The 16,970-nt window shown below is 39.8% G+C and overlaps 1 protein-coding gene across 1 annotated transcript in view; it reads right to left on the bottom strand.

Moving 5' to 3' along the window:
• LOC138215397 (inactive N-acetylated-alpha-linked acidic dipeptidase-like protein 2) overlaps positions 1-16,970 on the bottom strand; it is a 471,279-nt gene that overhangs the window by 122,080 nt on the left and 332,229 nt on the right. The window contains exon 13 of the mRNA XM_069177518.1: positions 14,201-14,347. Coding sequence (XP_069033619.1) covers positions 14,201-14,347 — 147 coding nt within the window. The remainder of the gene's footprint in view (positions 1-14,200; positions 14,348-16,970) is intronic.

Below are 16,970 nucleotides of genomic sequence, written 5' to 3'. Positions count from 1 at the left end.
AAGTGCCGGGAGTTTTAAGTGTTTGTAATTTACGTCTGTCACTCACCTGCACCAGATTTCATGATACTCAATGAGTTTTCTTTGTTCACTTTGACATTTAATTATTGCCAATGTTTGAGTTTTAAGATGCAAGTTTTTGTCTTCTACCATTGAACCTCTTCCTACACTGAGCAGCGGTTCTCATAATACCAGTGAAGAGTTATTTATACTCATAGTTACATCTTCACATGCCGATTTAACATCAGCCAGTGGAGGCCGCCATTAACAGAACCTCCCAAACAAGTCTGTCATTTTCTTCCAGCGTAAAGTTTTGCTGGCGGTGCCGGTCTGCTCCTCCTTTACTCAATAGAAACTGACAGTCTGCTGCATCACAGCAGTTTTAAAAGGATTGAGAGGAGCGGATTTTATTGGCCATAGCTGAAGTCAGCTGTGACACCTTGTCTTTTTATTTATTTCCTCCTACTTCACTGCTGTGACACGTCGCGCCAGAGTTGTGACTGCAGTTGTGTTCACCTGATACCAAACAAGTTGGCCACACCTACATGAGCTCATGGCACATCGACGCTGTACCTAAACCAAATATGATAGGACCCCACGTGTAAATTAAAACCTTATTTTGACAAGGTATTTACATGCCATCAGTATATGGATGTGATTTGGATATTAATAAATTACAACCCCATTTTCAAAAAAGGTAGGACGCTGTGTAGAATATAAATAAAAACAGAATGCAATGATTTGCAAATCACATAAACCAATATTTTATTAAAAATAGACCAAAGAAAATATATATTTAATGTTAAAACTGAGAATTTGTATTGTGTGAATAATGTGTTCCCATTTTTAATTTGATTCCAGCAACACGTCTTACACAGTGTCTCAACTTTTATGGAAATACTTTTTTGTGGGCGGCACAGTGGTGCAGTGGTTAGCATTGTCGCCTCACAGCAAAAAGGTTCCGGGTTCGAATCCGGTCCTGGGCCTTTCTGTGCGGAGTTTGCATGTTCTCCCTATGCTTGCGTGGGTTCTCTCCGGGTTCTCCGGCTTCCTCCCATCATCCAAAAACATGCACCTCAGGTCAGGTTACCTGGCGCCGCGCTAGTGGCAGCCTGTTGCAGCAGCTCCCCCCTGAGAGACCCCTGCTGTAGTGAAGACATTTCCCCTCGGGGATTAATAGAGTACTATAAAATAAAAAATGGGGTTGTAGTTTGTCAATTTACAAGCTCACCGGTACAGAGTGGTCATAGAAAATTCAAACATGCGCACGAGATACAAAATTGTGGCCATGAGCACACAAGATAAGTTTATATAGAGACAGCACAGAAGAACGGAAAGACAATAAAACAATATTGGAAATGTTTGAAATAACAATAAAAGCAAGACTACATGGAAAATAATATATTTTCGTAAATGGCAACTGTAATTTAAACATATTTAAAAAAATTCCCTGATATTCCAGGACTTAGCCCAAAGAAATGATAAAATTCCTTGACTTTTGCCGTCTGGAAAATAGTTTTCTAAATTCCCTGATATTCCCTGAAATTCCCTGAATTGAAAGGAACCCTGTCAGCAGAAAGATGGTTTCTTAACTAAACAGCAACTGAATAAAACCCATTATTACCCCCTGCAAAAAAATCAAAATGATTCTTTTAGAAAACATGAATGCCAAACCGAAGATGAGTGCAGAATGGGGAACCCATGTGACCTGGGTGGACACGCACAATATGAATAAGTGGATGAGGGAAGATTTCAGAGGATACAATATTTACCTCATCTTCTACCTTTCTGAGCTTTCTACATAGCCTGTTTAATGATACGAATTTTGTGAATCAAAGCTGCATGGGATTTCAGATAAGACAAATCCAGGTGTCATCTGAGCTGATAAAAGTGTCCATTGTGAGTTTAAGCCTAAAAACTGGCTCAGGCATGATGAAACATCTGGCAACAACTTTTTGTGAGCGCAGTCAGTCAGACATGAGGCTGCTGCAGAGTAGAAGTTAGTTCAGCAGGTGTTGACGTGCATCAGGATGGCATCAGGGAGAAGACAGCTTCGTCTCCAGCAGGGAAGTTTCAAGGAGGAATAATGTGATGTCTGAACCATCAAACACAGTCTCATCAAGGCAGAGATGTGTGATAAGGGCTGGTGTATTGTGGGTCATTTCAGTGCAGTTTACAGTAGTACACTATTTATAATGCGACAGTGCTGCGATATTTTCATTATACTTTAGTGGTCATCTGTGGGCGCAGATACAGTCAAGAAAAATTATGAAACAGGAAATGCTGCACCACCAAGTTCCATAAAAACTGGATCAGATGCACTGCAGCCAAACCCAGTTTTAAAAAGGAAACGCCATGAGAAGTAAAAACAACAAAGACTTGGTTCTTCTTATGAGAATTTTCAAAAAGCTGTCCTTTGTGGCAAAGAGCTCATATTTGTCCAAAAAAATGTTACATCGAGTCATGCTATTGAATTCGGTGACATGTTTCTTCATTATGGTCAACACAGGCAGGTACTAGAGTGGATTTTAACTCCACCATCCGACTGTCATAAATGCTTGTTACATTACATTACATTTCATTTAGCTGACGCTTTTATCCAAAGCGACTTACAACAAGTACATTTCAACCATGAGGGTACAAATTCAGAACAACAACAACAATCAAGAAAGTAAAATTTTCTTCAAGATAGCCAAACTTCAAAGTGCTATAAGTAAGTGCCATTTTAAGTGCTACTATTCAAGGTAAAGTCTGAAGAGGTGTGTTTTTAGTTTGCAGCAGAAGATGTATAGACTTTCTGCTGTCCTGATGTCATTGGGGAGCTCATTCCACCATTTAGGAGCCAGGACAGCAAACAGCCGTGATTTTGTAGAGTGTTTATCTCGCAGTGAGGGAGCAACCAGCCGATTGGTAGATGCAGAGCGGAGTGAACGGGCTGGGATGTAGGGTTGGACCATGTCCTGGATGTAGACTGGACCCGATCTGTTCATAGCACGATATGCAAGTACCAATGTTTTGAAACGGATGCGGGCAGCTACTGGTAACCAGTGAAGGGAGCGGAGGAGCGTTGTAGAGTGAGTGAATTTGTTGGCGCCCCAAATATTGAAATAAATCCACAGTCTAAAATTGTCCCCTAAAAAGCAGAAATGTGAAATGTTTATGGAAGCGTTAAGTGACCAAGCAGTTTAAGGAAACTAGAATGCTGAATCTATAACCGGAGAAATTTTCATAGTAGTTAAACTTTCATGAAAGAATGTCTTTCGGGTTGAGAGCCAGAGTAAACTAACGTATTGTTTGGTTTGGTGACATACCTCAACAGTAATGACACCAGACTTTTAGCTATGTCGTACAATAAAACATTAAATCTAAAGAAAATTTAAGGGTACAAACAACGGTTTTGATGCAAACTCTTATCCCACATAACAAAGCATCGCAGAAAGGACAGAAGTAAAGAGTTCCTGCTTTCAGTTCATAACTACTAAATAAAAAGTATTCAAGAATACAAAATAAATCATGTAATAAATCATGTTATGACACAGCATCTTTTCCAGATATTTGTGAACAAATACTGGAGTAAAGGTGTAATGTTTACATTTAAAAATTTAAATTAGACTCGCAGTGTACAACATATCTGTGACAAATAAAGGCATTATGCTCATTTATTTATTTAGTTTTTTAAGAAGAACTATGTAATCGGTTCTACTTATTCTATTACATGTATGGTATGTACAGCATGTACTGTATACTGGCACAGTCTGCAGCGGTGTCTGCAGGCCTCACCTCTCACAGCAACAGGCACAGTTCAGTCATACAGAGGCACAATCCACAGATCAATCAGTACAGACAGAGACCATCCATCTCTCTTCTGGACAACACTGGAGAACAACTGGCTTAAAATCCAGGATTGAAAGGAGAACCTGCTGTTTGACAAGTGATCCTTGTGAAATGTAGGTCAGGAGCATCAAAGAGATGAGAAGGAGGACAAATGGTGCAAACAATCGCATCTGTACACCCAAATTTTCAAGGTCAAATGCGTCCTCAAGCTGCTGACTTAAAGCCAAAAAGCTACTGTAAATCTGTCCAATAAAAGTAAGTTTTACAGTCAGAAACACTTATGTTCTTGCTATGAAAATGCTTAGACATGAATGAAGAGAGGAAATAAAGTTTTGTTTATAAAGAAATGTTTTTACCCTGCGTTGAGAGACAAATTCATGCTCAAGCAAGAAAGTCATGTATCAGGTATCCTATCTGAAGCCTTATGGCTCTTTCCCTCAGAGAGCCATAATGAAATGCTGTAAACACCACCGTCTGAGAAAAGTGGCAAAAAGGAGAAAACAGATTGTTTCTAGTTACATCTTTTAAATATACGAAGACATTAAAATAACATATTGATAAACTGCCATGCTGCTCACAACACAATAACTTAATTTGTACAACCCCAATTCCAAGGAAGGTGGGACGCTGTATAAAATGTGAACAAAAATAGAATGCAATGGGTGGCAAGTCACAAAAAAAAATATTTGATTGGAAATAGACCAAAGACAGCATATCAAATGTTGAAAATTATAAATTGCATTGTTTTATGAAATATTTGCTCATTTTGAATTTGATGGCAGCAACACATCTCAAAATAGTTGAACAGGGTCATGTTTACCACTGTGCTGCATCACCTGTTCTTTTGACAACACTGTAAACATTTGGGAACTAAGGAGACCAGTTTCTGGAGTTTTGAAAGTGAAAAGTTGTCCTATTATTGCATAAGATATAATTGTAGCTGCTCAACTGTTCAGGGTCTCCTTTGTCATATTTTTCATTTAAGGATGCGCAAATTTTATAATAATTTGTGACAGGTCTGGACGGCAAGAGGCAAGTTTATCAGCGGACTCTTCTACTACGGAGCCATGCTGTTGGAATACGTGCAGAATGTGGTTAGACATTATTTTGCTGTAATAATTAAGACCTTTCCTGAAAGAGATGTTGTCTGGATGGCAGCATATGTTGCTCCAAAACCTGAATATATCATTCAGCATTAATGCTTCCTTCCAGATGTACATGCTAACCATGCAATGTGCACTAATGCATCCTGTACCATCACAGATGCTGGCTTTTGAACTGAGCGCTGATAACAAGCTGGATGGTCCCTCTCCTCTTTACCCTGGAGGATGCAGTGTCTATGATTCCCAAAAAGAATCTCAGATTGTGATCGATCAGACCAGAAGGACAGTTGTCCACTTCACCTCAGTCCATCTTCAATGATCTCGGTCCAGAGAAGGCGGCGGTGTTTCTGGATCATGTTTCTATCTGGTTTCTTCTTTGGAGAGTTTTAACCTGCATTTGTGGACGCAGCGATGAACTGTGTTCACAGACGATGGTTTTCAGAGTGTTCCTGAACCCATGCAGTGATTTCCACTCATGAATCATGTCTGTTTTTAATGCAGTGCTGCCTGAGGGCCCGAAGATCACCACCATCCAATAGTGGTTTTCAGTGTTCAGAGATTTCTCCAGATTCTCTGAATCTTTTAATGATATTATGAACCGTAGACGATGAAATCCACAAATTCTTTGTAGTTTTACGTTGAGGAACATTATTCTTAGATTGTTTCACTATTTTCCCGCACAGTCTTTCACAGAGTGGTGAACCTCTCCTCATCTTTACCGCTGAGAGTCTCTGCCTATCTGAATTTTTTTTTTTTTTATACCCAATCATGTTGCTGATCAGTTGTCATGGTAACCTGATTAGTTGTCAGATGTTTGACCAGTTTTTTTTTTTTTTTAGCTTTACACAACTTTTCCAGTCCTTTGTTGACCCTCTCCCAACTTTTTAGAGACATGTCGCTGCCATCAAAAATAAAAACAAGCACATATTTCTCAAAACAATACAATTTCTCCGTTTCAACATTTGATATGTTGTCTTTTGTCTATTTGCTATTAAATATGAGTTTATGGGATTTGCAAAAAAATTGCTTTTTGTTTTTATTTACATTTTACACAGTGTTCCAACTTTTTCAGAAACGGGGTTGTACTTTTATAGCAGTTGACTGACTCAAAAGATGACTAAAGAAAAGACATTTTCATGTTCTAGTCTGCAGCCTTTAGCAATGACTCAGAGGACATTACAGAGACTTCTGATAAATATCATGTCATGAAAAGACTGGTGGCAGTTTTCTGGACAATCAGTATCTGCATAACTAAATAATAAATAAATGCTGGCCATACAGAAAAAGCTGCTGATCACCTTTTCCAAGAATGTTAACTTGGTTAAACAGCTCATCCACCAGTAAGTCAGCTCTGCTAAATCAGCACTACATGATGGTCTGTTTACAGGGATATCTGTTGACTGACCAACAGGCAAATAAGGGAAAACAAATATTAAAAACATGAACATTAAAAGGTTCCTCAGGAAGTATAAGAAGTGGTGCATTCACAACAGTATGGAAGAGGAAAGTGAAAACATTGTTGTCTGTGGTTCTTAAAGTTGTTCTGCAGAGGAGTAGGAATGGAGGTCAGAGGTTGATAGTTCAGCATTGGACAAGCCTTCTCAACTGGGTCTAGATCAGGGGACTATAACCTTTTTATTTTTTTTACCAGAGCGCTACTTTGACAAAATTCTAAGTGTCCGAGATCTACTCATGTTTAATAACATTTATTCACATAGCTGCATATTCCCAAACCAGCTGAATCTGCTTCTTTTATGTGAATGAAAAAGCAAATTGATACTCAACCCACACATTTTGTATCACAGCAGCTTCAATTCAGCAGCAGGTGCATGTTTTTATTAGGGCCCGAGGACCGAGAATCGGTGCAAAAGCCCTATTGTATTTCGTAAAGATGTTCTTCTTCTTGGTCGTTCTTATCCTTACGTAAAGTGATTTTCCTTTTTGGAGGCTTTATCATATTCAAAAACTCATGAAAGTGAATACACATATGTCTCCCGGTGAAAAATTTCGTATTCTAGTGGAGTCGCGAGTTGGCGTGGCCAAACGGCTCGAGAGCGCCCCCTACAGAGATGCCCCGGCGGCCACATTTACCTAAATTCACGAAATCCAGTGGACACGTGTATCACACCGAGATGCCCAAAAAAGTTACATTGCACCGTTACGTCAACTTGACAGGAAGTCCACCATTTTTAATTTAGGCGCCATTTTGGGCGATTCTGACACGTTGTACTTTGTTGAACTCCTCCGAGGGATTTTGTCGGACCGACTTCAATTTAGGTTCTGTGGATAGATAACATGTTTGGGATTAAAAGTTGTATAAATAATTCGTTTTCATTGATGTGTGTGCCTGTGAGAGGCGGCCATTTTGAGCGGCTCACCATTAAACTAGGAGTTGCTTTAAATCTTATGTACATGGACCGACCTTCTCCAAACATCACAGGTATGATAACAGCCCCGCCCTGAAGACCCCTGTGGGGTAATATTCGCTCATAATCATAGCGCCCCCTGTTGGCCACTGGAAAAAACACTTTTCATACTTTCACATTCTACGTCAAGCTGGTTGATCCCATGAACGTAAAGTCGGGTCACAATAACCTAAACATGTAGTTGATGATATATTGAGACATTCATTCAACTTTGTCAATGGGCGTCGCCGTGACGATGCTGCAAAGTTTGATGTCTCGCCGTGACAGGAAGTTGATGTTTAAGGTTTTAAGGATGCTTGAAACCTGACGAAACGTGTCACATACATCCAGAGAATGTTTGCTTCTCCACACCTCTGATTTTCACGATTATTGTATGACTACAGGATAACTAACTTCTGTTACATCGTTGGTTTGTGAACATTATGACAAAATCAAGTTCAGATTCTGTCTGTTGCCATCTTGCTAGTTCGGAGCGGTTTGGAGCAGGAAGTGACCATATTTGGACGAGCTGGGGGAGGAGCCAATGGTGGATCTGATTGGAAACCTAACGATACTACGTCCCGCCCACCAATACCTGTAACCTGACTGCACCACAAGCCTGTCAATCAAACCGACACGCCCCCAAAAACAGGTCTTTTTGAAGGGATTATTTTGAGATGGACCTCCAGAAAACTAATAAGAATGAGTGACTTTAGCTAACAACACCAACTGATGGAGACATTTTATTGACTTTGTATTTGAAGAGAGAAGTTGAATGGGAGTCTATGGAGCTGCAGGCTTTTTGGAGCTGACCTCTAGAGGCACTCGGTGGTATTGCAGCTTAAGACACTTCTGCATCTACCTCATTTTTCAGACCTGAAGCTACGAAATCTTTTATAAACAGTCTGAGACAGACCAGTTTATTTACTATAAAAATATACTGCTCAGTCTTTGACATGCACTCTTCAATATCTCTGAGGCTCCATGCAAAGTTTCCTTTTGTAACCTAGTAAAATTCATACTATATCCTGGTAAAATAAAGCAGCCGGGGCCTCGAGAGACTGACAGTCCTGCGCTAATGCTTCAAATTTAGTCCCGTAATGATTTATTGATGTTAACAGCCCATCATCACCTACTTCCTGCTCCCCTCCCACCCCTGTGTCCTCCATCCACTCCACAGAATGTATTCATATTCCCTCTCATCCTCATTCAGTCCCGTCTTCAATGTTGCAAATGGAATTACCTAGAGTAAGATCTGTCAGATGGAGATTTGAACCCACGCATGCACTCCGGTGTGTGTTGGTGTGCTTCAGCATGTGTGACTGCTCCCTGGCATTATCACCATTTCAGGCAGCATAGCACATTTTGCCTTGAGAGCTGTGCTGTGGAGAGCTGGATGCAGATGTAATATCCTTCTATCATTCCTCATCAGCTTCTGACTTCCACGACAGTTGGAGGCACTGACAGGTATCTACTATCACTTAGTAAGACTCCATTTACTGTGTTTTACAACCCAGACTTGCGGGATGAGAAATACCATATGAAATGGACCAAATGCCACTGTAAATTGGTGTAATAAAACGGTATTTCTGCTGCAAAAACCAATCATAAATCAAGCCTCCATGTGCTCCTCCAGAACTGGTGTGGTGAAATTGGTGCCAAGTTCAAAGCACTTTGTCAAATATGCATTAAATGACATGTTTAGTGATGTATGTGGAATATGTAATCTGTAATGTTATCTGCTCCATTGACAGTTGTTCAGCAGGATCCCGGCTCACACCGTGGGCTGGAAAACATCCCTGTAAACAGTCCCTCACACCGATTTATTGTCACATGTGACAGGTTAAACGAAATTAAAGTCATTTGACAATGATACCAATTGAAAATCTAATATACAGACCATCAGAGAAATATATCTCAAGGCCTCATCGAGTTTTTAAAATTACATGATATTCCCTGAAATTCCCTGACCTATGGGAACCATGATGCTGGTACGAGTCAGTCCATTAGCATGTTCTCTAATGAAACAATAATTTTACAGACTTTATCGAGTAAAATAACACATTTTGAGAGATCATTTTTGCAGAGGACATCAAGTAGAAATGTAAGGTGCAAGTGAAAACTGGGGGGGATGTTTTGTGATGACAGCTATTTTGTACTCAGAATTGTTAAGATGATTTGTTATTAGTAAACGACCTAAATCGCATCAATAAAGTAAAGTTTATTGTGGAAGCTTTTTGTTGATTCATGTCCATCCGGTCTAACTAGCATCCCTAAAGTGTTTTTTCCTTATAAAATGAAAAAGTGCTGCAGTAGCTTACAGTGTCTCATTCTATATTTTTTAATATTTATTGTTCCAAAATATGATCAAATCAGGTAAGTAATTTGATGCTACATCGTTGTTATGATCACATAATATTTGAGAAAATCAAACTAAGTCGGTGTCTACTCAAATAAGCTACTGGTTGAGGAATGTGTTGAGTATCAGTTTGTTATTAATAGAAGCTGATTCAGCTGGTTTGGTGGAGCTCTGCTATGTAAATAAATGCTCCAGTGTGCAAGAGCTCATTTTGTTATAGCAGCTCTCAGAGGACAATATTCTGCAGACCCTTGTTCTAAACTAATCAAAGCCAGGCCAAGTCTCTGAGCTACAGGTCCAAACTAGACCTCTAGGTCTTATATGACCCAATCTGAGACCTGGGTTGGACAGAGCCCAAACTATTTTCCGTCTAATTACGTTGGGCAGGGTCTTGTCCTATTGCTGTGGGTCCTTGGTCTGTCAATATGTCATTCTAGACTGACTCTCAACCAGAGGTGTCCAAAATGTAATCGTGATGTTATCTGAAATTACATTACCTGAGAATGTAGTAAATTTTACTGAAAATTAGCACGCTATAACTAAAATAAAATGTAACAAAATTTAAAACGCTACTCTTTAATTTGCTTCATATTTTTTCATATATATATATATATATATATATATATATATAAAATATAATATATAAAATATATAAAAAATATAATATATAAATATAAATAAATATATATATTTTTTTTTTCAAAACAGAATTCATATTCAGAAACAGATCTAAAAAGGAAAGACACCTTTCTGACTGACAAAATTTAGCTGCACCAAATTTACAGCTCGTAATCTTTACTGTTATGATTTTACGCTAGTCAAGAAATCAGGAGAGTAAGTGCAAGCACAATGAGAGCCCCAAATTGGACGTCTCATCTCTAAACTCTAAAACTCTCCCATGACAGGACAAGGGGTTGTTTTGAATTGTATCTTTTTCTGTTTCTGTTTCTATCTCTTGTTCTCTCAGCAAGATATGAGGCTACAACGGGATATCTGAGGGTAACAGTCAAATTAAAAAACAGCTTTACGACTGAAACAACAGAGAGCACATTGAGCAGGTGAGACAAAGCAAAGACTGAATATCTGTTTGCTTTTTATCACAGAGGAAGACGTGAAATGATGAAAACAGTTATGTTGAGCTGCTCTCCTAAACATGACCACTGTAATGGAGGAGGTCAAAGTGTCTGCTGCCACAGGGGTTCAAATCTACAATCAGATAATTGCAGCTGTTCCTGATCTATTGGGAGACAAGAATTGAAGCCAGAGAAGCATCATTTGTAGACAGATTTACACACACCAGTCACTTTGCAGAGGTTCCTCCTACTCCATTATGTTTCAGGCAGCATTGCTGTTCAGGTTAAGGACCAGACACGCTGCAGCCCTCGTCCTTACTTTTTTGGAGGATTGTAATTGTCTGCAGAGAGTTACAGTAATTGGTCCAAACCGAGAACATGCCAAAGTCAAGATGGAGATCTCGCTGACTGTTCATTTCTGGCTCTCCCCACCTGAACCTGGATGTGCCCTGAGCCAAGGTACAACAAAGATGAGGGGATGTGAGATATTCCTCTCACACCTCAGTGGCCTGTCTCAGTACTTTTCCAGGTCCCCAAAGCAACGTGTCGGAGATGACTCACACGTGTAGCACCAACAAGACAAAGTTTTACTGCCACATTTCTGCACACACTGCTAAAAATACAGCGAAGTAGCTTTTTGAGTGCATTTCACACCATCACAATGAATGGTTTTAATGATATGATAGCTCACCTGGCGAGCTGTCAAGTCAAGTCTTTCTAGTCACAACAGGCATATTTGCCTTTATCAATTTTGATGCACAAAGCAGGGGTTAACTTTCAGATTATAAACACTAATATGCACCCACTTATAACAATTAACATCTAAAACAACAAAATTTGTAAAACTAACTCTGTGAAATTATCCCAGGAGGTGATTAATCTCAGGGTGGTGATGGTGCATCATGAGGAGAAAGTTTTCGGAGAGTAAGGAAAAAAAGAAAAAAAAAAAGAAAAACAGATGTTAAACGAGAAAACAAATCTGTAATGAACTTCATGAACAGCGTAGCACCACACAACATCTGCTGGTTTCCCAATACATTACCAGCACTACAACTCTGTTTACTCAGCGTATGAGGATGAATGAATACAGGTCCAAACACGGTAGATCACGTAGAGTGGTCTGTGGTTGGGACCATATGTATCTGCTTTGATAAATTACATCCATGACTTCAGAACACACTGCTGGTCTCAGACTCCTGTAAAGTTGTTACACCAAATAAACAGAAGGGCCTTGATCTGGGTTTATACTACAACTTTGACAATAACATTTGAACATAAATTAAAGAACATTCCAATGGCTTCTTCTCCTTCAATGCTGATGACAACCAGCTATTTGGACCACTCCACCCTCCACTCAGCCAGATGCATGCATCGCTGCTTGCCTGACAACCATCTCAGATGGCTGTCGAAGCACCACCTAAAATCTAACCGTGGACAAGAGTGAGGCTGCGTTCATCTTAACAAAAGGATACCTGCTTGTCCAGCAGCATTGATGATGCTGCGGTGACACCAACTACGCAGTCAGGAACCTGCGTTTCACCGTAAAGCAACAAACTGTGGCAGTCAGCAAATATGGCTGAGACACTGGAGCAGAGTGACTGTCTTAAAGCGCACCTTGTCCCCACCGAGACATATACAATAAAACTTTGGAGTCCCGAACAAACTGCATAAAAAAAAGATAACAATGCACGTAAGTTAGTGTCATCTTGATCTTTTCATTGTGGGTTTTGAGTAGCTCAAATTTGTGTCATCGGTTTCAAGCAGAAAAACACGGACAATTATGTTGTCATAAGGGTCTGAATACTTATGACCAGGTGATATTTCAGTTTTTCTTTTTTAATAAATTTGCACAAATTTCTACATTTCTGTTTTTTTCTGTCAAGATGGGGTGCTGAGTGTACATTAATGAGAAATAAAATGAACTTTTTTGATTTTAGCAAATGGCTGCAATGAAACAAAGAGTGAAAAATTTAAAGGGGTCTGAATACTTTCCGTACCCACTGTATATATATTCACAGTGAAAATGGAGGTTGGTCGTTGCAAGCAAAGATACATTCCATATTTTGAAGGGAAATGTCCTGCAGGTAAAATAAATTAAATACATCTAATGAGACCAAAACTAATGAAGCTAGGCATGTAGCTGTGGTCATGCTGTTAAGAACAGTGTAACTGTGAAGCAATGACTGCAAAATGCAAATCATTAAATAGGGAATTTCATTGACCTGTTTGAGCTTTTTTATTCTCATTTATCTAAACATCTGGATGAAGCACCTGCAGTATACTAAAAAGTCCTAAATATGTGTACGTAATGCCTACATAAAAAAGGTTTTCCTATTTATCACTGTATCACTATTTAATATTCCAAACTACATCTGTCATCAAAATTTTAATCTGCCATCATAATTTCTCATCTGCAGCTGAGTGCTCCTTGTTATGGCTGAAAGTGAGGAAGCTTAACAAACACCACTCATGTCCTCTTCTGATGGACGAGTTATTCAGTGAAACTTTAATTAACTCTGTACGTCTCTTTGTTACTTCTTTCTGTCTCTCTCAGCTTCCCCGAATTCAAAGTGAAGAATTTAGTCGTACAGGACTGTTGATTACTCACTGATTCATGAACACTTCAGACTAAACGCTATCGAGTTGATACTAATCTTTGCATACAAGACGTTCCCTAACAGACTCCTGCAATATTGATGTATGAAAACTGTTTAAATTCAACCTGGGTTTTGCCTCTCCTCCTAAATAAAGACAGCGCTGTGCTTTTCGCCCCCCCTACTACCTATTATTTTCAGGCTGTGAAGACGCCTCCAGGGCGGATAAACGTCATGAAGATCTCTCGCGCTAATTAAGCTCAAAGTTGCCGTCCGCAGCCAGAAGTTTCAGATTTGAGTGGGCCGACTTAACTGAGGCTAAATCTCTATTTCCACCCCAAGGTACTGCAACAAACATCCATACTGCATTTTTAATGGAAGTATGGGGGCATGCATAATTTGCAAGCTCTGTGATATATATTTGTGCTTGTAAAAAGACATAATCCATATTGTAATGTGTCAAACTCAGTTTGTAAATGATCCTAAAATCCAAATGACACTGTAAGTCTTCTCGGCTGCAGATGGTTGTTTTTACGTCCAACAAACCAGAAGTGGACACATTACAGCTGTCAGCGCTGAAGATGCCATTATTTATCTTACTAAAACATGCAAGACGATACTTTTCCTCAATATATGATAAACCAAATTATTCGTGTGTCTTTTACCACAGAAAGGTTTTACTTCGAGGGAAGAAACAATTTGTAACTGTATTCACATACCGGAGCATAAAGTTCAAGTACGGCAACGAGAATACCATCGGAAAATAGGAGGTTGGCATTTGACAACATGGGAGCAGTGGAGGTAAAATAAAGTGGGTGATTTGGTTTCGACGTACCTCTTCTACTTTACTCTGCTCAAAGGCAAACTCCACGGTGGGCACAGCCAAGCGGTTGGCAAAGAAAGTCACGTCTCCGGGCAGCTGCAGCGAGCTGACGTTGGGTCCGGGGCAGTTCCCCCCGCGGATGCAACTCAGCAACTGTCTCTGACAAAAAAGAGCGAAGAGGGAGAGAAAGAAGTAAACAGTTGGCCAAGAGACATCCATCGGTGGAAGAATAGGAAGATGGGCTGTAATTACAAAAAAAAAAAGAAAGGTCTGAAGGCTTGGGACAAAGACGCTGTCTGCCGGTAAAGACAAATCTTCAAATTTTGGTGTGAATATTTTAAGTTAGAGCCGCCACACAGCAGGCATGACACATGACTTGTGATCTAGATAATACACCCTGCGTCCATTATTCCAGCGTACTGTTCACTAAACTAGGCAGGAAAAGATCTGTGATCATATATGAATAGAATCAAAGCAGAAACCTAATGTGGAACTTGGAATTTCCCAAGAACTCTTTCCAATATTTGCTGGATGTATCTAGTAAAAGTATGGGAAGCCTAAATATATGTTTCAAATTTTGCAATGGTCAAAAACTATGATATGTACTGAAACACAATCATCTTTTCTTCTCATTAATACAGCCATGCAGCTGTAGGAGCTAAAGAAAGAAGTCTGATTAGTCATTTTTGTGGTATGTCAACAAGATCATTTTCCAGCTCCATCTTGAAATGACAGTTTACAGGAATGGCCTCCAAACAGAGAGCCATGTAGCATAACACATTGTCTGCAGAGGACTGTGCTGATACTAACAATTACTGTCCAAGGATGACTTGGATCCTCACAAACAGAAATAGTTGTACTTTTCTTTATAAACTCGACTCCACTTAAAGTGGTGGGAAGATATACTGCAGAACAGAGGCTTATCTTTCATTTGTGTATTTATTTTAAACATGAAACATACGATAACTTATAGAATTTTCAGTAATCAAGCACCACATAATATAACCAGAAATATATATATAATTATGGAAATTAAAATAAAGTTTATGAATATGGATCATTTACTTTGTGTAAAATAAATATATACATATATATATATATATGTATTATTTTCAAAAAAATATAGACATCCTGCCAAGCATCATCCATCAGTGAGGTCATCTTTGGTTTGTGAACCAGTTCAGATTCTGTCCGTCACCATTTTGCTAGTTCGGAGCGGTTTGGAGCAGGAAGTGACCATATTTGGACAAGCTGGGGGAGGAGCCAGCGGTGGATCTGACTGATCTGATTTGGAAACCTGACAATACTACGTTCCGCCCACCGATAGTTGTAACCTGACATATACATATATATATATATATATGTGCATCCTCCCAGGAGAGATCACAGAAAACCTTCAACCCTGGTTTCATCTTGAAAACTGTGAAAACAATAAGAAATCCTTTTACATACAAATAAGTAGCATTAGATGTTTTTCACGATACAAATTAGAAATTAGCTTCAGGTAACCAAAATGCAACTTTAATATTCAATGACCATTACAGTGGGTACGGAAAGTATTCAGACCCCTTTAAATTTTTCACTCTTTGTTTCATTGCAGCCATTTGCTAAAATCAAAAAAGTTCATTTTATTTCTCATTAATGTACACTCAGCACCCCATCTTGACAGAAAAAAAACAGAAATGTAGAAATTTGTGCAAATTTATTAAAAAAGAAAAACTGAAATATCACATGGTCATAAGTATTCAGACCCTTTGCTCAGTATTGAGTAGAAGCACCCTTTTGAGCGAGTACAGCCATGAGTCTTCTTGGGAATGATGCAACAAGCTTTTCACACCTGGATTTGGGGATCCTCTGCCATTCTTCCTTGCAGATCCTCTCCAGTTCCGTCAGGTTGGATGGTGAACGTTGGTGGACAGCCATTTTCAGGTCTCTCCAGAGATGCTCAATTGGGTTTAGGTCAGGGCTCTGGCCGGGCCAGTCAAGAATGGTCACAGAGTTGTTCCGAAGCCACTCCTTTGTTATTTTAGCTGTGTGCTTCGGGTCATTGTCTTGTTGGAAGGTGAACCTTCGGCCCAGTCTGAGGTCCAGAGCACTTTAGAAGAGGTTTTCTTCCAGGATATCTCTGTACTTGGCCGCATTCATCTTTCCTTCAATTGCAACCGGTCGTCCTGTCCCTGCAGCTGAAAAACACCCCCATAGCATGATGCTGCCACCACCATGTTTCACTGTTGGGATTGTATTGGGCAGGTGATGAGCAGTGCCTGGTTTTCTCCACACATACCGCTTAGAATTAACGCCAACAAGTTCAATCTTGGTCTCATCAGACCAGAGAATCTTATTTCTCATAGTCTGGGAGTCCTTCATGTGTTTTTTGGCAAACTCTATGCGGGCTTTCATATGTCTTGCACTGAGGAGAGGCTTCCGTCGGGCCACTCTGCCATAAAGCCCCGACTGGTGGAGGGCTGCAGTGATAGTTGACTTTGTGGAACTTTCTCCCATCTCCCTATTGCATCTCTGGAGCTCAGCCACAGTGATCTTTGGGTTCTTCTTTACCTCTCTCACCAAGGCTCTTCTCCCACGATTGCTCAGTTTGGCTGGACGGCCAGGTCCAGGAAGAGTTCTGGTCGTCCCAAACTTCTTCCATTTAAGGATTATGGAGGCCACTGTGCTCTTAGGAACCTTGAGTGCTGCAGAAATTATTTTGTAACCTTGGCCAGATCTGTGCCTTGCCACAATTCTGTCTCTGAGCTCCTTGGACAGTTCCTTCGACCTCATGATT

This window comes from Embiotoca jacksoni, unplaced genomic scaffold (assembly GCF_022577435.1).
Source record: "Embiotoca jacksoni isolate LCO1_2020_lvr unplaced genomic scaffold, fEmbJac1.0.p SCAF_74, whole genome shotgun sequence".
Taxonomy (NCBI): Eukaryota; Metazoa; Chordata; class Actinopteri; family Embiotocidae; genus Embiotoca; species Embiotoca jacksoni.
Note: the sequence above shows the minus strand (reverse complement) of the source record. Positions and strands in the feature narration are given on the sequence as shown.